The following is a 24,740-nucleotide window of genomic DNA, read 5'->3' as shown; positions in this document are numbered from 1 at the left end:
GACCAGACTCAAATTTTGTTGCACCCCATTTTAGTTAAGAGTGGCTGACGCTAGCACAAGGCATTGCCCATTGGGGTAGAAAGGAGGTGAGTTGCTACCATGTTTGGCTCGTTCTGCTTAGAAAGAAATAACAGTCTGTGTATAAAAAACTGACTGTGTCATGACATCCTGTGATGTTGCAATGAGATTGCTGTGTTTTAGGAATGTGAATGATGGAGCTGCACCCACCATAGCTGACAGTTTTCCTTCAGATGCTCTCTGTCCCTGCATTGTGTTGGTTGCAGTTGCTTGGTGCACTAGGTGGACATGGCAAACTACAGGAACTATGTGAGATTCTTTTCTTCCTTGGTTAGATCCCAGACGTTTCACAGCTACCTGGAGGACATCATCAACTACCGCTGGGAGCTGGAGGAAGGGAAGCCCAACCCTCTGAGGGAGTGCACTTTCCAGGAGCTGCCCCTGCGCACGCGGGTGGAGATCCTGCACCGCCTCTGCGACTACCGCCTCGACGCCGACGATGTCTTCGACCTCCTCAAGGTGCTTTGGGCAGCAGGGAGGAGGGAAACTGTGTGGCCACAGGAGCTGGGCCAGATCAGAATCTTCTTGGGAAGAGAAGGGGTCACAGTGGGTCAGCAGTTCGCTTTGCCTTCCTCTGCCTTGCTCAGAACTTGGGCCCTTGTCCTGTGTGGATGTATTCATAACATGGGAGTCACTAAGGAAGTTGGCTGCATTGGCTACTCTTTCTGCAAAGAGTGAATTTGGAGATTGCTAATGGCAGGGCTGTTAGAGCAGAGACTGCTGCCTTGCTGAGGGATGCTGTGAGATGAAAGGATGGGGATGAAGTATACTGGGGGAGCTGGGGGAGGGTAGAGCAGGGAGGGGGGGAGGGAGCTTCTCAGGGCTGTGTGTGACTGTCGCCAGCACTAATTAGACCTTCCCTGTCAGGAGCACCAGAGATGAAATGTTAAAACGAGAGAGGCCATTCAAATTAGAGATGCCAATCTAAATCCCTCCCTGGACAGAGAGACAACGTCATCTTCCCCCTGGAGTAACATTTTCCCAGCTCGTCCGGGAGGAGCAGCTGTACTGCTGCTGTGGCATGGTGGGAGGGAAGGAAGGAGGGAGGGAGGTGTTTACCGAGGGGTGTCATCATGTTTTGTGTGACAATGTGGCCTCTTTTCAACTTGTCACCGTCTGTCGGGGGGCTCCCGGCGGGCGCAGGGCTTGGACGCCGACAGCCTCCGCGTGGAGCCGCTGGGCGAGGACAGCAGCGGCGCCCTGTACTGGTACTTCTACGGCACCAGGATGTACAAGGAGGACCCGGTGCAGGGCAAACCCAACGGGGAGCTGGCTGCAGACAGGTAACAGCCCCTCACACACCCCCTCCCTGTCTGGGTGCAGGGGCGAGGGGGGCACGGCCCGGGCTGGAGGGGGCTCCTCCGCCTGACTGCTGTTGTGCCGGGGGGAGCGGGGCCTGGGGAGGGGCAGCGTGGGCGGGACCCGAGTTGCCAAGCAGGCTAGGGGCTGCCATGCAGCCATGCATTGTGTCCAGGCAGCCTGCAGCCTTTGTGGCACCAGCAGAGCCTGCTGGGGGAGCGCTGCTGCCTGCCCCACCGCATTCCTGCCTGGCTGCCCCGCACCGGCGGCTCCCAGCCAGTGGGAATCCCTCCTCTCCCCTCCCCGTCCTGTTGCTGCTCTGATTTAATCCCTCCTTTGGTTGGGATCCTAGCAGCTGTTCCGATTTCTGTGCCCCTCTCCCATCCTGCCAGCCTCGGTTGCCTTGATGGCAGATATTTCATGGTGGTTTTGCCATTTTTCAGGGGATGTGGGGGGCAGACAAACACCCCAAACGTTCCTGGGAAAACGGGCAAGAGACGAGGGCGACCTCCGAAGCGGAAAAAACTACTGGAGGAAAATTTGCTGAGGTATGGAAGTATACTTTCCCAGAGGGAAGTATAATGTATGTCTGGGGTTCCCCCAATAACTATGTATATAGCATGCAGCCATAATCTCAAAGCAGCTCAAAAGTGAAACAAGCTCAGACTTGGTGGATGCTTTGATTACTCTCCAAAGCAAATTCTGACTTAGCTGGAAGTTTGGTGAAACAGTGGGCATCACTCTTCCAACCACCTCACTTCAAATGCAGTTCCACCATGCAGTGCTAGGGAATTTGCTCCTGATAAAGAATACTTTCATTGTGTGACTTGAAGCCAGAAATCCAGGCCAGCTGAGTCCATTTAGATTTTGGGATGCTTCCCTTAAGAACTGAGATACTGTACTTGACAAACTTCATCCTGCACCATTCACTTACAAAAACTTTACGAAGCTATGATAAGTATATATTTGTAATATGTATCAAATGTGTGTTCTGCAGTGTTCTTTTCATGGTTTTGCTCTGCACTGGATAATAATAAATGTGGTATTCCCTATTCTCCTCAGAAACAGCTGTGTTTTGGTGATGTGATGTACTTATTGTATCACTCCTCTTTATTTTTGGTAGGGAGAAGGCAGAAGAAAGCTTGCTTATCCACGAGACTCAGATAAGAAATGGTAAAGAGATTTTGCAGTATTTGGATTGATACCACCCACTAATAAGACTTAAATTATCAAAACCCAGAGAGATGCCTGAGAGACAATCCAGCCTTTCTCAGGAGACTCCTTCTGCTGATGGTTGGGGCCAAGTTTGGAAGGAAGGGTTTGTGTTACAGACTGCCTGGCATTGGGAGCCTGGGCACCTGGAGGCCTCCTGTTTTGTCATGGCTGAGTTTGGGATGAAGAAACCTAACCTACTGGGATACACTGGAATTCAAGGGCTCACCTAAAAAAGTCTCCCAGGGGTAAGGTAAAACACACCCCTCTTGTTAGCAGGTGTGTTTTTTCAGATGGGGAAGAGAGTGGAGACAGTGATGCTAAGATAGAGAAGGAAGAACCTTTTTGATCCCCTCACTTTTCCTTCCTCATGGCCATTGGGTGGCTGAGAGTAGTAAACAATGTCTTGGGTAAACCCTTACCCAGCTAAGGGTTAACGAGGCAAAAAGCGAGTTAGCAACATGATGTGAAAGTGAGTTCAAGGGAGCTGGGACTCATTTGTCATACATGTGTATCCACTGGCTTCCACAAAACATAGGGACTCGGCCTGCCTGTTGCCTCACAATAAAAGGCAAGGGTGGCATTGTCTTTCCCGTGCCTCCTTCCATTTGTTCTTTGTCTTCAGATTTCCTGGTGGCCACTCCGGCTTCTCCAGAGCCGGAGCGGTGTGCGTGAGGCACTGGGGGTTTTATCAGATCATTGTCTCCAGCAAATTGTGTCACTTCAGCTGCAGAGTAATCTTCTGCTGGCACAAAGAGTGCCTCAGTCCTGTTTGCTATTGAAATGAGTTGTCCGTGGGCAGCTGGCAAGGGGATGAGAAACCAGGATGCAGGCTCTGGGGGCCGGATGCAGGTAAGCTCCCTGCTGCACGTGGGCAAGGGATGGATGGCTTTGTGTAGCCAGAGCAGCAGAGCCAGCACAGGGCTGGACCTTTGCTGTCTCACTTACCAGTCCCCAGTGCATTCACAGAGCTGAAACTCTGTGCCACTGCACCCCAGGCACCTGACAGAGGGCAGGTGCTGCAGGGAGCCTGCAGCTTTCCAGCCTTCCTGGGACAACCTGACACCTTGCATGTCACAGCCACTCACACTTCAGATCCACAAAGGGCCCAGAGTCAGATTCAGCTTTTTACTTTTTTGTTTTTCATTGTTAGTTTGCTTGAAAATGTGTTCAGAAGGTGCATGACATCTGCCAGTGGTGCTGATGACCATTGCTTTCTTTCTGGGAGCCAGTGGTTAGCCCTAGAAAATTCTGGAGGGAGCTGAGAACCCCTCAGCCTGAAGGTGTTTGATCCTAAACTTTCCCCACTCCAAAAAGAAAAAAAGGGCAACAACCCTTTTCTGCTCAGAGAGCATCCTGGGGCAAAAGCATACAAGTTGCAACCCATGAGGCTTCCCTGCTCTGTGTAAACATTTGTGGAGCAGGAACCACATTCCCTATCTCCAGGTGGGTGTTCCAACCACAGTGCAAGAGAGCCCTTCCTTCACAATTGTTTCACACAAGGTGGAACAGTTCTCAAAGTGTCTTGGTGGTTGGGACATGCTTCAGAGCAGTGGGTGATCTGCTTCAATCCCACTCTGGATCGAGCAGGGATGGGATGTGAACTTTTGGAACTTCCCCCTCATCTGGCAGCCTGATGAACCCTGTCCTTCGCTTCCTCTTCTGCTCTTTCAAGTGCCTGCAAACAAAATATTTCATTTGCAGGGAGCAGGAGGATTTGTTACCCTGCAGAAATGGTTTGCAATGCTTTAAAAAAAAAAAAAGTATTTCAAATTACATTATTTTTGATGACTTTATTCTGCTGCCAGACTAAATTAGACATTTGCAGTTCCCTATGTCCTGCTCTGGCTGACAGCCCCCTCTACAAAAAACAAATTAAATTCTTTTCTCCAGTCTACAATAACTGGAACGTGGGCTTGCTACAGGGATGTCACACTACCTGTGTGTTGCCATGTGGCACCATTATTTCTTCCCCTGAGTACTTCCTCTCTATCTTGGCATCACTCTCAGAGGTAGCAGTGCTTCTGGTGCATGAAGAGAGCTTTGGGTCTGTAGCAAATGGAATGTTTTCTGTAACAGTGGCCTTTGCCAGTGTCTCTTGCTCTTCCTGAGCCCTGAGGAGAGAAGAGAAGGGATTGAGAGGAGCTGTTAGTTATAACTGCTGTGGAGATAACATCCTTTCATGTTTTTGAAGGGTCCCAGGGGCCTGGCCGTGGGACATGGTGGTTGCTGTGCCAGACGGAAGAGGAGTGGAGGCAGGTCACAGAGAGCTTCAGAGAGAGGACTTCCCTTAGAGAGAGGCAGCTCTACAAACTCTTGAGTGAAGACTTCCTGCCGGAGATCTGCAACATGATTGCACAGAAGGTGAGGAGACATGACATCCTGTTTACCTCTCTTTGACCACTTCCAAGAGCAGGGATGCTTGCTGAGTGAAGGAGAGCTAAATCCCAGCAGCCTGCCAGCCCGTTCTGCTCCCTGCACCTACAGCCTGCAAGTGCCATGGATGTTGGGGCTGTTGAGGACGTGTGGATGGGGGGAAGACTGTCCCCCATGCAGTGCTGGAGTCGGTGCTCGAGGATCTGGTTGGTGATTGCACAGCAGCGTAGGTAGGGTGGCTGAAGGGGTTACTGTCTTCAGCCATGTCCTGTGGCCCTTTCCTGCTAGCAGGGGATCTCTGTGCTTTTGAACTGCTGCGATTTACAGCCTGGCTTTTCTATGCAAACTGCCTGTGATTCCACTTTTACTGCCCTTTCTCTGCTGGCTCTGCTGAAGGGGCACTGGCTGCTTAGCTGCCCTAGCTAAGCCCAAAACTCTGAGGGGTGTTGTCTGTCAGCTGAGTGTTTCCAGGTGGGACAGATCTGGAAAGAAGGATCATTTGGCTGGATGGCTTTGTATAAAACTGGCTCTGCAGTCAGCGTGCTGTTCTTGGATCGAGTTCAGTTTGCTTGTTTGCTACCCTTGTAAAGCTAATAGGGATTTCATGGTCACTTCTAGCCCTCAGAGTTTCTGCTGCCAGTGTCACCGATGTGCCCTAATTTCCTCCACTCTCTTTTTCCTTCCCTCAATTCTCAACCCTGTTTCAGGAGAAGCGTCTGCAGCGGACAGAGTTTTCTCCCAGGTGGATGTCTGACCATCAGCCCATCAAACCAATCAAGCAGGAGGTGAGGGGGGGTGCGAGGGGGAGGACGACGGAGGGAGGCAGAGCAGATGCCTCCTGGGGGAAGAAATAAACCGCAGCATCGCCATTCAGTGGGAAGGAGCCACTTGAAAGTGCCTGTGCTGAAAGAGAGATGGGTGGTAATGCCCGTCAAAGGCAGGCTGACACCCGGGGTTTCTATGGCGAGCAGGGAGGTGCTGCCCTCTGGATCGCACAGGGAACGGCCCCGCCGCAGACCCCGCTGCAGCTGCATATGGAAATCTGCGCTCAGTCTGGGGAATTCCACTTCAATGAAAGTGCTGGCACATTCGAGGCAGTTCAAAGAAAAGTTGAAGAAGGATGAGAGGGCTAGAAGAACCGGCTTACAAAGGGAAATGACAGAAATTCAGCCAAGGGGAAAACGTGAGGCTGCAAACACATGAGGGTGTAGATAGCGCCAAGGGAGAGAATGACTGATGCAGTATGGAGCTGAGCTAGGAGGGGGTCAGCTGGAAATGGAAGTCACAATTTAGGCTACTTTAAGAAATGCTTATCAAACTGCAGCCTTGTGGGCTCAAACAGCGCTTTCTGTGCCTCCTCACCCTCATCTCGTCTCTACCCCATCAGTGCAACAGCACTGCTGCTGCTTGAGGGTCTGTGCAGTGAACCAGACCCAGGAAAATGACTGGAGTTAAATATAACCTTTTTCTTTGGTCAGGGTTATTTTTAACATAGATCAGTTTTCCGATCCAGTTCACCACACAGCCCCTAACAGGCACACCAGCACAGGCAGGGACATGGGGCTGTGGAGATGGGGGGTCTTTGAACTGGCAACTGCTACCCAAAGCAATCGGTCAGACAACACCAGATTAGCCACAGAGGAAAAAATTGTCTCAATTCTATCAGGCTGGGGCATAATCTCTCGCTGTAGATGTAATGGAAACATAGTTACCTGGTGTTTTGTCAAACCCTGGGAAATTAGGCTGCAGGGAATATGCCATGTGAGCTAGAGTCAGGGGTTCCCCCAAAACAAAGGAGAAAGTACAGGTCCCTGTGCAATAAATGTAATTACTTAGAAACAGATGAATAAAAGGAAGGAAGAACGTCTCATCATGCTGCAGATAAAAGCCTGCCGAGAGGAAAATGAGACCCCAGCGATGGTCAGTTTGGGGCCAGAATTGCTCTCTGCAAAGCCCACCATGCAGGAAGCACAGGGACACGTGTTTGTTCACAGGCAGCAGAAATCCCAGAGGAGGAGGGGAGTGGGAAACACATGGAGCCTGAATGATGCTAATCAGTACCGCAGGTGCTCCAGGTCTGCAGCAGCAGAGGGCTGTTAATTGCTGCCTGTGGGCCAGTGAAACCTTTCCAGCGAGCAGGGGCCCTCCTGGCACCCGCTGTGCCGGGACAGGGAGCCAGCCAGCACACAGTGGTGATGGTCACACTGCTCCCCAGCAGGATGTGAGGCCATCCCTGCCATGGGGCACCAGGGAAGTGCCAGCATGTCTGATGGCTTGTTCCTTAAACCAGGCTGGGCAGTCAGTGAGCCTGGGGGAGAAAGCCTCAGCCCGGTACAGGTGACCTCTTTCTCCTGGCTGCTGTTGGAGTTGGAGATGTAACTGCTCCATGGGCTCCTGATCCTGCAGGGGATTTCTCAACAGGTGGTTCAGATTAGCTCCTCATTAAGAGCCGCCTGAGCAGCACCCTCATTAGGAGAGCGCTGCAGAAACCTGAGCAGGAAGGTTTGGCGGATGAGGGGCCAGGGCACTCAGGGCACCCGCGCCTTCTGGCCTTCTGCCCCTGAAGCCTGATACCCAGTGTCTGGAGAGCAGAGCTGAAGGCAGGAGTTTGGCCCTTTCAGAGTCCCAGGGCAGGGGACAGCAGCGATGTTGTGTCCTGGAGTGCTCTCTGCCGGAGGGAAGGAGGCGGTGATGCCTTGGTCGCTGTGGTGTTTATCCTCCGAGTGGGGAGGAAGCTGGAGAAGAGTCCTGTCCTTTTGCCACCTCCTTTTGCCTCCTCCGTGGTCAGGAAGGAAGTTTAACTTGTGCTTGGTTCTTGCTTTTGTCATTCCAATAAGTGTCTGCTTCCACCAATCCAGTAGGAGTTTACTGGTTCATGTTTGTGTATTTTTTTTAACCCTGAGTTGAGCACACTTGTCCCCAATGGACTTAGGTGGGGCAGCAGGCAGAGGTGCCTCTGAGAATCAGGTTGTTTCTGTGTCTGAAGGGTCTCAAAGAGCCCATGCAGCACTGTTGCTGCCCTGCAAGTGCTGCAGGGAGTAAGTGCAATTGTGGGTGTCTGCTGCAGTCCTTGGGGCTCACTACAGTGATTGTGGTTTCTGCTTTTCCCTTTGCTTTCTAGATCTGGTAGGATGACACCCTCTCCTTTGTTTAAAAGTGCTTTGTTGATGCCATATGTGTGTTGGCTTGCTCTGGAGCAGGCCGTGGATCCTGTGTCATGCCATTGAAGCTCAGGGTGCTGAGTGTGCCCTGCAGGGTTAGAGAGGTCCTGGTGTGAGCACTGCAGCTTGGATGTTGTGTTCCTGTTTCCATAGGGCATGAGAGATGGAAGTTGTATTAATCTAGGGAAAGGGAAGGTCTCACCTGTGTACCAGCAATCAAAGAAATCATAACATGCCAGGCTGGCTTGCATGTACTGGTTTGAGAATGTAAAGGCTGATGGTCACATCCTCACTAAAATATCTTGGCATACCAAGTTTGGTGGTGGGTTCCTGCTCACCTCTTTCTTTTCACCTCACTCTTTTGGTTCCTATTGCAATTTAAGATTTATCAAGAAAGTCAGAGGAAAACGGTTTGACAGTTTTGATAGTGGTCAGGATCAGATCTGAAAGGAAGTTGTTTGCAGCTCACGAGTAGCAATTCAGATGGCAGAGCTTTTGAGGAAAAAAAGAATCAAAAGTGGAAATATAGAACCCAATTCTCTAGGTTCTTGACCTGTTGTCCTTGTCATAGCACAATCCTGGGCATCTGAGTGTTTGGATATTGATCAGAGGAAAGGTTTGAGAAACAACTGGAATAATCATGCCAAGGAACTGAAAGGATTGCTTTATAAGAAAACATTTAATCTAAATGTAGAAATGTGGGAGTTGTGTAAGTGTCTGAGGAGTCCATAAGGTAAAGACTGGAATGTGACTAAAGAAAAGGAGAATTTATGTTCAGCCAGAAGAGCATAACTAGGAAGTATTGAATGGAATGAGGGCTTGAGAAACAAACTTCAAACTGATTGGGGGGAGAGGCTGGCTAATCTCAAGGCACCTGAACTCACAGAATGATTTCCCTAGGAAAGAGATAGACAAATAAAGTGGTAACATTTTGACAAAGATATAAAATGGAAAATAAGAGAATGGTTCCCTCGTGATGAGATGGAGCTCTGGGTCTCACCTTAAAGGATCAACACAGAATAGGTGGGTTTTATTGCCCAATTTGTCCCTAAATGCAGGATATGGTCCTAATTTTGTCAAGAGTCCCATGACCCTCTCGTGGACACTTCTCTGTGACTGTTGGTGTTTGAAGCATAATTCTCTTAATGTATTGTTTCTGCTGGTGATGATGCATGGTGCTTGTCTAGAGAAAACTGGAGTGGGAGTTTGTAGGGCAGCATGGGACTGTGTAGGGGAAGGGGAGGCAGAGGGGGAATGAATGTGCAGTGAAACCAGACAACATTTCTGGGCATTCATCAAAACACCCCCAGGTTCCATTCCTGGGCAATGAAACAAGGACAAAATAGTAATCCTGGTGCCAGAATTTATTTTTTTTTCCCTGGGGATTAATAATGGGCCTGGAGAAGTTGATGGTCTGAGCAGCAGCCAACGGACCCCAGCTGATTGCTAATCCTCAGGAAATGCCTTCTGCCTAAGTGGTGGTTGCTGGTTATTCCCTGAAAGTGAAGCTGGAGCAAACTGTATGTACATTGTTTTTTCTGGTTGATATTCCCTGCTGATAAGGTACACATATCTTGGTCACAGGGGTAGGAGTGGCTGGTGGATGACTGATACATTTGTCTTAGAACTAAATTAAGGTAATAAAGATAATTGCACACTTCCATATACATACCTTATACTTTACTGGAGAAATAGGAGCAGGCAGTCCCTGGTCTGGGAAGTCTGAAGTCTTAAGTAGGATCAAACACAGCCTTGCAGCCTGCTGGCAGTGGGGAGGTGAGAAAGTGGGGCAATAAAGAGCCAGGTGTCCTTGAATGAGAGAGCTGGTTTTGGGACCCAGCAGGAAAACTGTCCAAACAAACAAATGAGAGCCAGTTCAGGGGAGATTAGCACACAGAAATTTTGAACAGGAAAGGAAAACATTCCTAATGACACCTTGACACAGGGCTGTACCAGACGCTTTTCCTATGGAAGTGTTCTGTGTTTTGCAGCAGAGACAGGTTTGGCAAAGTAGTCCTTCTCACATTTACAGTCAGAGCTCTGCTAGCTGGAAGAGGTAGAGGTGTTGTGTAAGGGTGTCAACAGCCTGAATCCTTTGCCCAGAAGGGAAGAGAAATGCGCGTGGTGCATCCCTGACAGAATGGCAGCTTGTCTAACCCATCGCTTCTCCTTCCATTGTCCTTGTGTCAGTAGGATTTCATTGCTTGGCAAATAACCTCCCTTTCCATGTTGCTTTTCATCTAGGAAATCGTTCATTCAAATCCTTTTTTCCCCCTTTTTTTTTCCTCCCAGTCATCCATTGTAGGTGTGCTTTAATACCTCCTCCAAGTAAACCTGCCTCTGCTCAGCTTTCAGTGAGCCACCGAGTTACAGTTTTTGGTGCATCACTCTTTTACAGGTAAACCCAAATGTGCTGAGCTCAATGGAGAAGCAGAGGCGCAGAGAGGAAGAGGAGGAGCGCCAGATCCTTATAGCAGTGCAGAAGAGGGAGCAGGAACAGCTGCTCAAGGAGGAGAGGAAGAGGGAGATGGAGGAGAAGGTCAAAGCAGTGGAAGGTAACGTGGAACAGGAGTGGAAACTTTCAAACTCACGACTGAGATCTTGAATTAAATTTTGCCATTTGCATTCCTCCCCTGCCAGACTTGCTAATGAGAATATTTTCTTGTTCTCTGATAAGTTGGTCTGACTGTAGTTTCTTTTCCTTTGTCTGTCCTCTCAGTGTTGGTGGCTGTTCTCTAGGGCACCTTTAGACTGTGTTGTCTTCTTCAAATTGTGCTAATTTTCTTCCTTGCCCCAGCTGTCAATTTTTTTCTCCTGCTATTCATGTTGTTTCTCAGTTCTGTCTCCCCACTTGCCTCCTCATGATTTCCCTGTGTGCAGGATTAGCTTGCTTTGCTCTCACTGGGATAGAATTTGGTTCTTTTGGCCCAGTGCATGATGGAAGAAGAATTCCCTTTGAGGAGAAAGGGAATGGGATAACATGGGAGTAGCAAGAGTAGTATTTTTATACTGCTGCTGGCATTACCAATTGGAGAACTAAAGGTGAAGGGACCAGGCTGCATAGAGCACCAGAGGTGGCAATTTCAGGTGTTGGTCTAAAACTTTTGTGGTTAATGAATTAAATGTTGATTTAAGCTCTTCTGGAGCAAACAACCATGTTGTGTTGAATACCTCAGATTAAGGCACAGAGAGCAGGCACTAAGCCTATACATGTAGGTGTGGGTGTCAGAGCAAGCTCATTTCTTTTTGTTGGCCTCCCTTATGGGGGATTCCTTTAGCTGCTGCTTTATCCACAGTGACTGGCTGGGCTGTTGTAATTCCACGGAGAGGCTGAGCATCCTCAGAAAGCTGTGGCAGTGTGGGGCAGTATCAGTATCATGAGTCCCAAAGTGGATAAAGAATCAGAAAAAGAAAAAAAAATATTAAGTTCATGCTCCCCTTGTAAACTTTCCAAAATGAAACAGTTTGCTACCAGATGTTTGGTAGGAGGCCAGATGTTATCTAAGAATAGCTTCTTTTACCTGCTTACCTTTCTAACCATTAGAAAAACCAATTACTTCCTTGGCCTTCATGTATTCCTGGTTGCTAGTCCTAGCTAATCAGGTGTTTTAAATTGAGACTCATCCAGCTTCCATATCTGCCACAGATATCTGTTTCCCTTGGCAAATTGCATATTCTTTGTGGTTTAATGCTTCTTCTTTACAGACAAAATTAGTCTTGAAGTTCCACAAGGGCTGCAAAGATAAATGTTCCTGTAAAATGGTTTTGGTTTGGTATAAGCCACTTCCTTTTCTGAGTCAATTCAATCATTACATCACTGGATTCAAAGGCATCAGAGCCATGCAAAGAGACTGGTGTGAGGTTGAGCAGTACCCTCTTTTAAGCCAAGTTAGCATACATTCTTGCTTCTATTGGCACAGGTGCTTTAATTTTGTTTTGTGCAGTTTCTTTCACTTCGTTTAAACTCTTTTCTAGTCCATTTAGGCTTAATCAGGAGAAGTCTTCTTTTAAGCCATGCAAAAGCTGTTTGCAAAGGTTATGTTGACTTGTTCAGTTCAATCACTACAGTATTTTTTATCCTCAGAACCAGCAGCTCTCCAGGTAAAACTGGCTTCTTAATGATCATTTCTTAGTGCCAAGCACACCCACCACTAGCATTTGCTGTCATGACAGTTCTAATGATGGAGGGGAAATGATTTGAAAATTATGTCATTTGTTTTACTTGGTTCAGACTTGTTAAAACTGGACATCCAACAACAGAAATTTTAGGGCAACAGAGATTTTCTTCTAATTTTCAGTCTGTTTGGAATCTAATATTAGTTTTGTATGGCCTTCTGTAGAGGAGAGATGTGAAATATCTTCTTTGTATGAATTTCACCTTCTTCTCAGTTTTGGATGGTATTTCTGTTTTAACATCCCATTCCTGTTTCCAGCCCAAGATTACACTTCCCCCAACTCCAACACAGCCCCCAGGTAGCAAGTTTCCTGCTGGGCCCATCTGTACTCTCCTGAATTTATAAGTTAGGGAAGCTTTCTAGATTTCTACCACAACAGCAGGTTGGAGTTTCCCAGCTCTCTTTCCAGGTGCTGCTTCAACATAATGTATCACATATATGAGTTTCTAGCTTGTTGAGGCACTTTTTAGGGCATTATTTAGATTTTGAAAGCTGCTGGGTAGGAGTCAACCCAAGCCAACAGTATGAGAATGAGCTCTGCCAGTGATCTTGAACACACTGTGTTAATCACTAGCTGTGTTAGAGACTCCTGCTATTAATCCTAGCTGAGATCTGGTACCAGAGTAGAACTGCTTGGTTCCTGTCAGTTTACCAGGTCAGATCTTTGGCAGATGCTGGTGGATTTCTAAAATCTACACCATCTTGACCTCTTGGCTGCTGTTGTCAGCAGAGATTTTCCATTTGCTGCCCAAATAATCACTTCATCTTCTTCTCCTCAGCTTTCTCACTTAGGCATCCATTGCCATGCCATCTAAGGATTGCAAATTTTATGAAAGCAGCATGAATTCTGAAAAGTGCTTGGACAGACTCAGATATTCTCTGTTACATGAAATGGGGTGTTGGACTTCTGGTCATGCAGTTCTTTTAGATTCTGTGGGACACCTCAGATGCAAGTCCTATAATCCCAGCTTCAGTGCTACCCTGAGTCTTCTAACAAGAAATCTGGGCTTTCTTTTACCAGTCTTTGACATGTCTGCCAATGAATGTCCCTACAAACACTCACCTTGTAGCTATTCCTACTTTTCTTGTGCTCTCAACCTCCACCCCAAATTTATTTTTGACTGACAGAGTAAGACTTCAGTAAACATTTTTCCACCAGAGCTGGTATCTCTTGAGTAGGTGGCATTTTCGAAAGGCAAAGCCTCTGCTAGAGTGTGTTAGCCAAGTCTCCCTCATCTTTCTTTCACTCTGGGTGTTCCCTGACATGGCCTGTTCCTATGACATCTCTCCCTGAACATGACTTCCACAGAATTCTGCTCCTGCAGAAGGTTGGTCCAACTGCAGGTGTTTCACAAGTCAAATGAATTCAGATTTCCTATAAGAAAAAGGAAATGAGGTTCATAAGAGCCCATAAACTTTCTATTATGAAGCAATCTGTTGGCCAGCTGTCTGGTTGCAAACCACAGGTTATATTACCAGCGTTGCTTCTTCCTGTGTCTCACTTCTTTAAATGAAAGCTGTCCCAGTGGCCCTCGTGTGTGGCAGGTTGCTCACTCTGGCTGCTGGCCATGAAGACCTACCTGAGCAATCTTCCCAAAGGCAGCCAAGGAGGATAAAAATGACCCCAGTTACTCATTGCCACTGGAGCTGGTAGAACTCCCCTCCCTCAGCAATGCTCTTCATCCCATTCTGTGCAAAGGCAGCTGCCTCAAGTTCACCTGCCTGAGGTGAAGCCCCTAAAGGAAGATAACAACAAGCCAGCTCTTTCCATAGTGCTGAGCTGTGCCTAGGGCTGGGTGTTGAGCTTTCCTCTTTGTACCACACCACTTCTGGAAGTTGCCTAAGGCAGCATCTGTGTCACAGTGGGGCTCCAAAATAGGTGATTGTAACCAAGGGAGGATGATGAGGCATCATGATGGTGCACTGTATTCTCACCTCACCTGCTCCTGTGCTGGTGCTGCTTTTGCTGAAAGAACAAGATCCTCTCACTGGAGCTATTGAGAGCTGCAGGAGCACCTTCTGTTTCCCTGCAAAATGGGGGCAAAGAGTGCTGAATGGTTTTTCATCTCTTCCCACTGCAGAGCGGGCCAGGAGGAGGAAACTTCGTGAAGAGCGGGCGTGGCTGCTGGCACAGGGGAAGGAGCTGCCCCCTGAGCTTTCCCACCTGGATCCCAGCTCCCCTGGCAGGGAAGAGAGAAGGACCAAGGACATGTGAGTACACAATGGGCCATTGCAGCACACAAGTGTATTGAAGCAGAGTAAGTATGGCAAGGAGAGGAGTGTGATCATTCACAGGAATGCAGAGGGAGAAGTGAGGATGGAGAACAGTGAGAGGAGTAAGCTGAGAAACATCTGGGTTTGGTCCATATGAGAGGAGTGTTTGTGAGGAGGCCTGCTGGCCAGCATGGTGGCACTGCATGGGTGGAGGAGAAGATGAAGTACAGAGCATGTCTTATCTGTCCTCAGTCTGCATATTCACTGTGGTGCTTCCTGTTACAGCTTTGAACTGGACGATGAGTTCACAGCCATGTACAAAGGTTAGTCCCACCCCAGCTTTCTCAAAGTGAAATACTTCTCTGTGTGTGTGAGTGTGTAACCATTCACCTTTCTCCTGCTACTGCCAGTTCTAGATGTGGTGAAGGCTCACAAGGACTCTTGGCCCTTCTTGGAGCCTGTTGATGAATCGTATGCTCCCAACTACTACCAGATCATTAAGGTATGGAAAGTGGCACAGCCATCTTGACTGATGCCCTTTGTTCACTGGGATGCAGTTCTTGGGAAGTGTATTGAAGTTTGATGGGCTGTATTACTCTCACAGCGAATATCTATGATTCTGGCAGTCCCTTCTAATCTTACAAGTCAAGAAAACCAAAAATGGATGGCTGCCTCTCTGGAGAGCATCCTCTGCTGCCTATGCCCTCTCTGAGCTCTAACTTTGTAAGCCCCACTGTGCTTTCTGTAACTGAAGGGAAGTTTGGTTGTATTCCAGGCCCCCATGGATATTTCCAGCATGGAGAAGAAGCTGAATGGAGGTCAGTACTGCACCAAGGATGAATTTGTGGGTGATATGAAGACCATGTTCAGGAACTGTCTGAAGTACAATGGCGAAGGCAGTGGTAAGAGCAGTAAGATGCTACATTTGTCTATTTGCAGTGCTCAGCCAAAGCAAGCAGTGCCCTCTTCCTCCTCACCAGTACTTGATTTGTGATTCTTCTCTTTCAGAATATTTTTGGGATACCAGATGAAAAGGGTAATAGTTACTGAGACCTGCACTGGGTTTTAGTGAGGCTTTTAGCTCAGTTTGGTCATGCTGAATTGGGACATGACATACCAAGGACTGCCATGATGGTAGATGGTGAAGGCAGAGCACACAGAGAGGAGAGTTTGTTTCTTTCTGAACTTATTCCTTCATGTGTTTATGTGTGCCCCTTTTCCTCATAGTAACTAACAGACTGAAAAGCATTGCAGTGTGGTTAACTGCCAGTGTTTGTTGAGTACCACAGGAAAGTGAGGAGTGACCCATGCCTGTCCTTTGGATGGAAAATGTAGTTTTTTGCTTCCTTGGCTATTGAAGGAACAATGTGAGTGTGCAAATGGGAAATCCTGGGTTTAATTGCCATGCCAATTAAAATTCTATGTGTTGCTTAGATAAGAAATCAGTTCCCATATGGTGGGTCATCACTGCAGACTGTCTCACCAGCAGCACCTGGTGAGAAAGGGAGAGCAACATTAAGAACAAATCAGCTTGTTGCTGTTGGCTGCAAGTAAAAGCATACCTGCACTGCCACTGGGAGAGCTCTGTTTCTCAAGGAACTTCAGGGTTAGTTGAGTGGAAACAACTGGAAAGTCACTTGCTTCAAGGCCTTGTTACCAGCACCTCTCACATGTCTTTTCCTTCCCATCCACTCAACAAAAAGTAAAAGCACATCTCAGCAGAACTGTCCAGTAAAAATGATGCAGTGGGGACACTGTTGTTGGCAATAGCTTTCATGTCAGGGTCAACAAGTGCTTTGGAAACTACACAGATAAATGTGTTTGCTGATTTTCCTCTGTCTTGTGGCCCACAGCAGAGACCTGAACGAGTCCAAGAAAAGCCTCTGAAAGTAATCAAATAGCATTGCTGGAAGTTCACATTTCTTCTCTCAGCACTCCTGCTGGCTAACTGTGCAGGTCACACATCTCTGTGAGCAGAGGTGGTGCTCCCCTAATGTAATTCTTGGCACTAGGCTGGAACACTGATTTAATGCTGACTCTGCAGGCCCTGCTGCCAGTGGTACTTTGTCATGCCTGTGTGCCTGTCCTCTGCTGGGGTTACTGAGCAGAACTGATGCTGTGTTGCTTATGGAGTTTAGGAACCAAAGCCAACTAGTTAGAAACAAAAGTCTTCCTTGGAGAAACTTGGCAGAGGGGAGATGATTTATCTGATGTTGCACAATTGCTTAATTGCTTCTCTCTATGAGGCTCTGACGTTCTTGGGGGTTTTTGACTGCAGAATATACAAAGATGGCTTACAACTTGGAGAGGTGTTTCCACCGAGCAATGATGAAGCACTTCCCTGGGGAAGATGGAGACACAGATGAGGAGTTTTGGATCAGAGAGGACGGGAGAAGAGAGAAGAGGAGCCGGCGGTCCGGCCGCTCCGGCACAGGCAGTGTCTGGACTCGATCACGAGACCCCGATGGGCCCGGCAAGAGACAGCAACGCCTGGAAAATGGAGGAAAACCTCCTCCATATCGAGCTGCTTCCAGGGCTCCCGCTTCTTCCTCCTCTTCCTCTTCCTCCTCCTTCTCCTCGTCCTCTGTGGATGACCCAAGTGGCAACCCCATGCAGGCTGCTCGAGAGGTGGGCCCTTCCAACGGGCGAGGCTTCCCCCGCTCCCTGCAGTACGGCGGCATGCCCAGCCCTGTGCCACATCCTGGACAGATGGTAAGGAGCAGCTCCTGCTGTCCTCTGCCCATCAGGACAAGGCAGGGAGGGAGGTAAAAGGGAATGAAACTTCCTACCATGAAATCCTTAGTGCCTGTCAGGAACCTTTTCCCAGAGATAAAGAGTCAGAGCTATGGTTCTTCCAAGTGAAACCTTTTCAGCCCTTAGATTTAAACTGGTGAAATTTAAGTCTTTGCCACATTAGGTGGGGGCAATCTCCTAATGTTTCTCATGGCTGTCATTTCCCAGTGTAGACAAACTGATTCCCCCAGTTTTCTTCTCTCCTTGGAGAGTAGCCCCAGTGTGCATGGAAAGCTGTAACATTTCTTCCCTTACCCCCCAGTTTATGAAGCTGAACAATCTGGTCTTTTGTCTCAATTGTTTACAGATGCCTGGTAACTTTGTGCCATCTGTGTACTACTGCATTTTGTGCTTTGAGTATTTATAAAAGCAGTAAACTGAATCAAACAAAGGCCACCCTGGACTGCAGCAGTGACCTATCTTTAGCCCAGCATTTCTTCTCTGAATGCCATCTCTGTTCTGCCTCCCTTCTGGGCTGTTCCTCACCCGTCCTTCACTGCCTTTTCCATTTGAACCAGTGATTGCTTGTGGTGTGATGTATCTGCTGTTCTCCTGATATTTAGGCTATCCCTTGCCCTTTTAGCTAGAGATCAAACAAAATCTTTAGAGTGATTCTTGTGCTGCAGATAGTGGAAGGTGGTAGGAGAGCTGGAGGCATTGAGTATTTTGAAGGAAATCCAGCATACTCCCTGTTGTCTTCCTGCTTCCATACTCTTGTGGTCCATTCCTGCTCTTGAAGCAAATCACTGCCCCCTCCAGCCTTCTTTCTTGCCCCCCAGTATTTGGGTGGCAAGTGAGTGTATTGCAGCCTTAAGTTCAGGGGTGAGTTGTGGTGATGTTTGCAGGGGTCCCAGGATGAGGGAAGAGATGAGAAACTTGACTCTATGTTTCAGGAGGCTGATTTATTATTTTATGATGTATATTATATTAAAGGAAAATGATACATTAAAACTATACTAAAAGAACAGAAGAAAGGATTTAATCAGAAGGCTAGCAAGGAAAGGAAAAAATTAATGATAATAAAATCTTGTGACTGACCAGAGAGTCTGAGACAGCTGACTGTGATTGGCTATTAATTAGAAACAGCCACATGAGACCAATCACAGACCCACCTGTTGCATTCCAGAGCAGCAGATAATTATTGTTTACATTTCGTTTCTGAGGCCTCTCAGCTTCTCAGGAGAAAAAATCCTGGCAAAGGGATTTTTCAGGAAATATCATAGCGACAGTGAGTGGCTGAGGTGTTGACAGAGTGGCTTTGATAAGGCTGGGTCACCCGTAGAAGAGAGTGCACAGCTTTTCTACAGTACCCCCAAAACAGTCCAGCTGCTTATTTGTGCAGTTACTCCAGCCTTGGCTTCCCCTCACCTGCAGTATTTCTGCTGCTTTTATGCCCTTCATAAATTGTTTTATTTCTCTCCATCCTTTAGAGACCAGCGGTGCCAGGAACCTTCGGCCCTTTGCGTGGATCCGATCCCACCAAACTGTACGGCTCTCCGCGAGTGCCCGAGCCCCATCCCGGAGACCCGGTGCAGCAGCACCAGCACTTTGCCATGCAGGTGAGCCCCTCCCGCGTGGGGTGACGCACCCCAGGCCCCGCAGGTTCCACGGCTGTCACTGAGACCCTCCCCTCTCTCTCTCTCTGCAGCCGGCCGTGGGACTGAGCGAGCACCACGGGCACCGCCTGGGCACTCCGGAGAAGCAGGCGTGCGCGGCGCCGGCACACGTGGCCGGGCTGGGCCCCCGCCTGGGCTCCCTGCAGCTGGGCCGCCCGCCCGATGGCGTCTATCCCCCGGCCCAGTTCCAGCAGGGCTTCCTCCCGCCGCGGCACAGCGGGCCCCCGGGGAAGGCGCCGGAGGGCTCGGAGGTGCCCCCGGCACACATGTACCGGCCCTACAAGTACCTGAACCGCGCGCACCCGGCCCTGTGGAACGGCAGCCACGCCGGCCAGGCGGCCGTGGGGCCCGAGGAGAAGGCGCCCATGGGGCCGGGGCCCTCGCTGCAGCCCCGGGTCCTGGGTCACATGATGGACCCCCGGGCCATGAGGCCGCCGCTGCCTCCCGGCCAGTGGAGCGAGCAATCCAATTTCCTACCTCACGGGGTGCCTCCCTCAGGGTACGTCCGACCGCCCGGCAAGGGCGCCGGCCAGAGGATGCCGCAGCCGCCGGCCGCCCTCTTTGGGGGAGCAGCCCAGGTTCAGAGAGGGTGCCAGGGCGGGGACTCCATGCTGGACAGCCCCGAGATGATCGCCATGCAGCAGCTGTCGTCCCGCGTGTGCCCGCCGGGTGTGCCTTACCACCCCCGCCAGCCGCCGCCGCCGCACCTCCCCGGGCCCTTCCCACAGCTGGCCCACGCTGCCTCTGCCAGCAGCCAGCCCCCAAAAGCCATGGGCAACGGGGGCTCACAGGATGCAACCGGCCACACCATGGACATGGACAGCAACCAAGGTAACGCCCTCAGTGCCCACTGGTAGCACTTCCCTGCCTGCATGCGTCGCCTCCACCGCTCAGAAAATAATTCAAATCTTGGTTAAATATTTGGGGGGAACAGAGTTTTTATGCATAGTTTTTTGGGGTTTTTTTAATCTAAGTTGGAATACATTTTCTACTCAGGGCATTGCTTAGATTTTTCTGGGACTGTTTTGTTTCACTGTAGCCTGCCAGAGGTCCCCTCTGTCCCAGCTTTACCTGCAAGTTATCAGTGTGCCACGAGGTGCAAATGCAAAGCATTAGTCTGTAATGCTTCTAGAGCTCACCTGGAGTTAATATAAAAATTGGATCTGCAGAGAGTTAGGTAAGGAGAGGAGATGTTATGTGAATAAATGCCTTAAATGTACTCCTTTGAGTGTAAGTATAGCTTCCCCTCTGAAATGCACATCTGCCTTATGAGTTCTCAACATCTTAAAATCCTCACACGCCAGGGCTGCCCAAAAGCCCCTGAGCAGCTGTATCAGTTCAGGTGGGATGGCAACATGTCATGCATGCCCTTACCAGTTTCTTTCTGGTTGAATTTCATTTGTTCTATCCAGTAAACTACAGATAATAAAAAAGAAAGAACCTTAAAAATAAAACCTAATGTAGAGATCAAAAAAATTCAGAGATCAAAAAAAAGTTTTTTTCATTAATTCTAGCTGGTAAACTAGAGATCAAAACCCTTGTATCTTTTATCAATCCCTTGTGCGCCTTGCACTAAGAGGAAACTCTTTCCTTGTGTGGCATTGCTTAAAAGTTATCACCATAATTTAGCTTGCTGGATATAGAACAGAGACAGGGGAGAACGTTGAGTGATTGCAGGACAGAGCAGTCTCATCTCCAAACCACAGTTGGTTAAAATATGGCTGTGATCATCTCTGCAGTATCTCAGGGTGTGGTGGCGCTTCTGCCCAAGCTGGATGCAAACAGGGTTTGTGGAGGGTGGGCTTAAATTTGATGTTAAGAAGAAATTCTGTACTGTGAGGGTGGTGAGGCACTGACACAGATTGCCCAGAGGAGCTGTGGATGCCCCATCCCTGGAAGTGTTCAAGACCCAGGGTGGAGGGGACTTTGAACAATCTGGTCTAGTGGAAGGTTTCTCTCTCCATGGCAGGGCGGGGTGGAACTACATTATCTTTAAGGTCCCTTCCAACCCAAACTATTTTTTAATTCTATGACTGGAAAGGATAATGCAAGCCTGAAATCAAGCTGCCAGTACACCAACACTTTTATGCTGCTGTCATGTAGACCCCAACTCTGCCTCTTCGTTTGGGCAGCCTCTGCACACCTCTGTGTCAGAGCAAACACATTTACCACGTTGTTCCAGAGGGGCTGTGACTTAGCGGTGGCTCACAAACTGCAGTGTCTACCTGTGCCATCTTTCAGAGAGAGATGCAACCTCATGAGCAGTTTTTAAAAGAGCACTTTTAAAAGAAGCAGCTCTTAAAGATCACCCAAATTTGCAAGGATTAGACATGTGTTTGACTTCCTTCCCTCTCTTTCAGTGGACTCGCTGGCAGGCATGGACGAGAAGGCTCAGTGCATCATTCCCGACGGGGCCTACGGCAAACTCCTACCTCACCCCAAGCCCCCGCTGCCCATGGAGTGCACGAGGCGCGCCGTGCCCCCGGATGGGGAGGGGGACGGCCCCGCTGGGAAGGGTGACCTGAAGGCAGGGCAGGGCAAAGGCGCGTGGTCAGCAGAGAGCGGCTACACCGGGGACCCGGGCTGCGTGAGGGACCTGGGGCCCGCCTCCGAAAGAGGGGGTGCCCTGCCTCAGAACGGGGCGGCGGCCGAGGGGCCGGCAGCTGGCCCTGAGGGGAAGGGGCTGGCTACCAACCTGCTGGAGAAGCCCCTGTGCGGTGGGGGAAAGGCTCTGCCCGAAGCAGCCGTGCCCTGCATGGGACAGGGCAGCGGCCTCCCTGGCGTGGACGCCACCTCCATGGGGGCCACCCCCAACCAGTTTCATCCTCTCTACATGTCCGGCCTGGAGTACCCGAATTCAGCCGGGCGGTACCACATCAACCCCGGCCTGCAGGGGTTCAGCCCCGTCATGGGAGGGAAGCCACCACCTCCTCCTGCCTCCCACCCGCAGCATTTCCCCCCGCGGGGTTTCCAGCCCGGCGGCGCTCATCCCGGCGTCTTCCCGCGGTACCGGCCGCCCCAGGGAATGCCGTATCCCTACCAGCCGCAGCCCCAGCCCTCCTACCACCACTACCAGCGACCGCCCTACTACGGCTGCCCGCAGGGCTACTCGGACTGGCAGAGACCTCTCCACGCCCAGGCCAGCCCCAGCGGGCACCCCGGTGCCCACCCATCCCTGGGCAGGGCCCCTTTCCCGGAGCGGGGCCTGCAGGGCTGCGAGGCGCTGAGCGCCGCCATGGCCTCTCCCAACCGCGTGGACGCAGCCGGTGCCAAAGAGGTTTCTCCGAGCGACGGGCAGGAGCTGGGGCCTGAAGATGAGAAGTCCGAGGAGTCCCAGGAAAGAGCGGAGAGTCCCAAAGAGTTTCTCGATTTGGACAACCACAACGCAGCCACTAAAAGGCAGAGCTCAGTGGCAGCGGGGGAGTTCCTGTACGGAGCCCCCCCGCCACACCTGGGTGCGGGGATGGGATTTGGCCCATCAGCTTTCCCTCCCCATGGGGTGATGCTACAGACTGGCTCTCCTTATGGATCCCGGCATCCTGCCAGCCACTTCCAGCCCAGGACCTATGGAGCGCCCATGAATGCTCACCTGTCTCACCATGCAGCCTCCGGCCAGGCCAACGGCCTCTCTCAGGAGGGCCCCCTGTACCGCTGCCGAGAGGAGAACGTGGGTCACTTTCAGGCCTTGCTGATGGATCAGAGAGGCAGTGGAGGTGGCATGGGGGGGCCACCCCAGGACTTGTATAGACCCTCGGGGTAAGATGGTGTTTTCTGCAAGGAGGCAAAGGTGGAGGGGGAGGGGGGTGATGCCTGGGTGACCATCAGTCTTGGATACCCTTGAAGGGATATGGCTTCAAGTCACAGGAGATGGCAAGTCAAGTTGAAAGGCTAAGAGGTGGCTCTTGGATTCTTGGAGTAAGAATGCTAAGATGGAGAGAGTCTCATTGCACCTCCTTAAAGCAAGGAGCTGTCATGGAGAACCTGTCAGCCTGCTTCATCCATCCCCACACCAGTGCTGAGCTTCCCCTGACAGTGTTTTGCTAATGTGTCATCAAGGGTTGAGTATCTCTTAATCACAGGGGCTCTTGCCATTTTCTTTGCAAATGTTTTATTTAATCTTGCTTGTAGTGAGGCAGTCACTGACTAAAGTGGAAGTTTGCCTCTTGTTATGAGCATCCTTAATGTTGCCCTCTTTTTGTCCTCTTGTTTTGCCCCTTCTCTCTGTGTCAAATTTCCATCACAGAAAGTTACTTCTCACTGAGACTGTATATCACATTTTTATTCCCAAGTGGAAAATACTGCTACTCCAACAATTCCCTGTTCAGTTTTTATGAATGTGCCTCAGCTGTTACTGTTTTGTCATCATCACAGCATCAAGTCCTTCCTTCTTCTAGTGTTCAGGAAACCTGGCTTAAGGCTAAGCCACTGGGGGAATGGCATGGGTTGAGGGCTGTGTTTTGGGGGGAAGCCAGACAGAATATACAAGACAAATGCTTGTATGCTAATGTTGTATGTATGCCTTCAGTGAAGTAGTTTTAACCAAGAGTGGGGATTTGCTCCTGACATTCATGTGCTAAAACTCTCTCCATTCAACCTGACTGCAGAATGCAAATGCATCAGGCTCAAGTTCCTTTCCCGAAGATGCCTACAGCAACCATGGCCCGGGAAGATTTGACATCACAAAAACCATCAGCGTTGCCTCTGGATCAAGTAAGGGCTGCTAGAGAGAGCAGAGCTGAAATGCAAGTCTTTGTCCTCCCAATGGTTAAAGGATTGAGGTGCTGGTGAGGGTGGGGAGAACTGGAGGGAGCTGTGAACTTGGGCAGATCACTAATGTTAGCTGTGAACTGGTTGCATGCAAAGGAGATTATTCCTTTCTAAAGCTGCTCCAACTCTTGTTCTTCCTCTTGCAGAGCTAGTCCAAGAAAGGATCAGACTTCATGAAGACGAAAGCCACACATGATTTGGACAAGGGAGAGGAGGGGCAGGCCCTGCTCCCACCCTCCCCTCGCCCATGGAGCTTCCCGGGCCCACGGAGACGGCGCCGTGCCGGATTTTGGGCTGGAAACCCACAGAGGTGCTGGGCCCAGCCAGCCAAGCAGCTGGATCACCACACAGGGCACCCCAAACTAGTGGCTTTCTGTGACAGGAGACTGCGTCTCATTCAGGGTTTGAGGGGTTTTTCGGGTGGGGAGGGCGGGGTGGGGGTGGAAACTTTCATTGACTGCTAAACTCAGGTATATTTTTCAGGGTGGAAGAGGATGATGATGGAATTTTACTTGTAGTATTAACGTGTGTGTTTTGGAGCTGGATCCAGTTTACAGAATTTAACCTGTTGCCTTTCTAAATAAATTTCTGTTGTTGGTGAATGTATTGTACATAATGGGGGAGGGGGTGGGCCCAGCTTGTAGTGGGCTTAGCACTGGAGGAATCGTAAACTGTTTACAATCATATCACACTGAAATCTTTCAGGATAGGGTGACGCTTTGGGGGGAGTGGGCAGAGGTGAGGGAACGTGTGATGGATGACTTGCTGTCCTCCTTCCTGTCCTCTGCAACCAAGACACGACCCCCTGGCTGCTTGGCTTAATAGCAGGAATTGCTCAGGAGCATAACATGTCCTCCTCTTTCTCTTGTCCTCTTCCTCCTTCCCCTCTCACCCCCACCTCCACCCCTCTGGATCCAGGGCCTGAGTGCACTTCCAGCTCCTGTCATCATGGGGGAACAAGGAAACCAGGACCAGGAACTGAAACCAGGGCAGGACACCCATGGCATTGTCCCTTCTGCTAGTATAGTACCCTTCTCCCTGCCTTTCTG

At 49.9% G+C, this 24,740-nt stretch overlaps 1 protein-coding gene across 1 annotated transcript; it reads left to right on the top strand.

Annotated features, from left to right (window-relative positions):
- The first annotated feature begins 475 nt into the window (after positions 1-475).
- LOC131082782 (chromatin remodeling regulator CECR2) lies at positions 476-24,039 on the top strand. Its single transcript, XM_058022905.1, has 17 exons — positions 476-537; positions 1,222-1,361; positions 1,821-1,925; positions 2,501-2,550; positions 4,784-4,953; positions 5,673-5,750; positions 10,525-10,681; positions 14,383-14,512; positions 14,801-14,838; positions 14,926-15,017; positions 15,291-15,417; positions 16,794-17,227; positions 18,739-18,867; positions 18,957-19,755; positions 21,285-22,680; positions 23,529-23,634; positions 23,838-24,039. Exons 2-17 carry the CDS (start codon positions 1,306-1,308, stop codon positions 23,841-23,843), a joined length of 3,873 nt encoding a protein of 1,290 aa, XP_057878888.1. The 5' UTR covers positions 476-537; positions 1,222-1,305; the 3' UTR covers positions 23,844-24,039.
- Positions 24,040-24,740: the final 701 nt, after the last annotated feature.

The sequence above is a fragment of the Melospiza georgiana genome, chromosome 4 (assembly GCF_028018845.1).
Source record: "Melospiza georgiana isolate bMelGeo1 chromosome 4, bMelGeo1.pri, whole genome shotgun sequence".
Taxonomy (NCBI): domain Eukaryota; kingdom Metazoa; phylum Chordata; class Aves; order Passeriformes; family Passerellidae; genus Melospiza; species Melospiza georgiana.
This window is presented reverse-complemented; position numbering and strand designations above follow the sequence as displayed.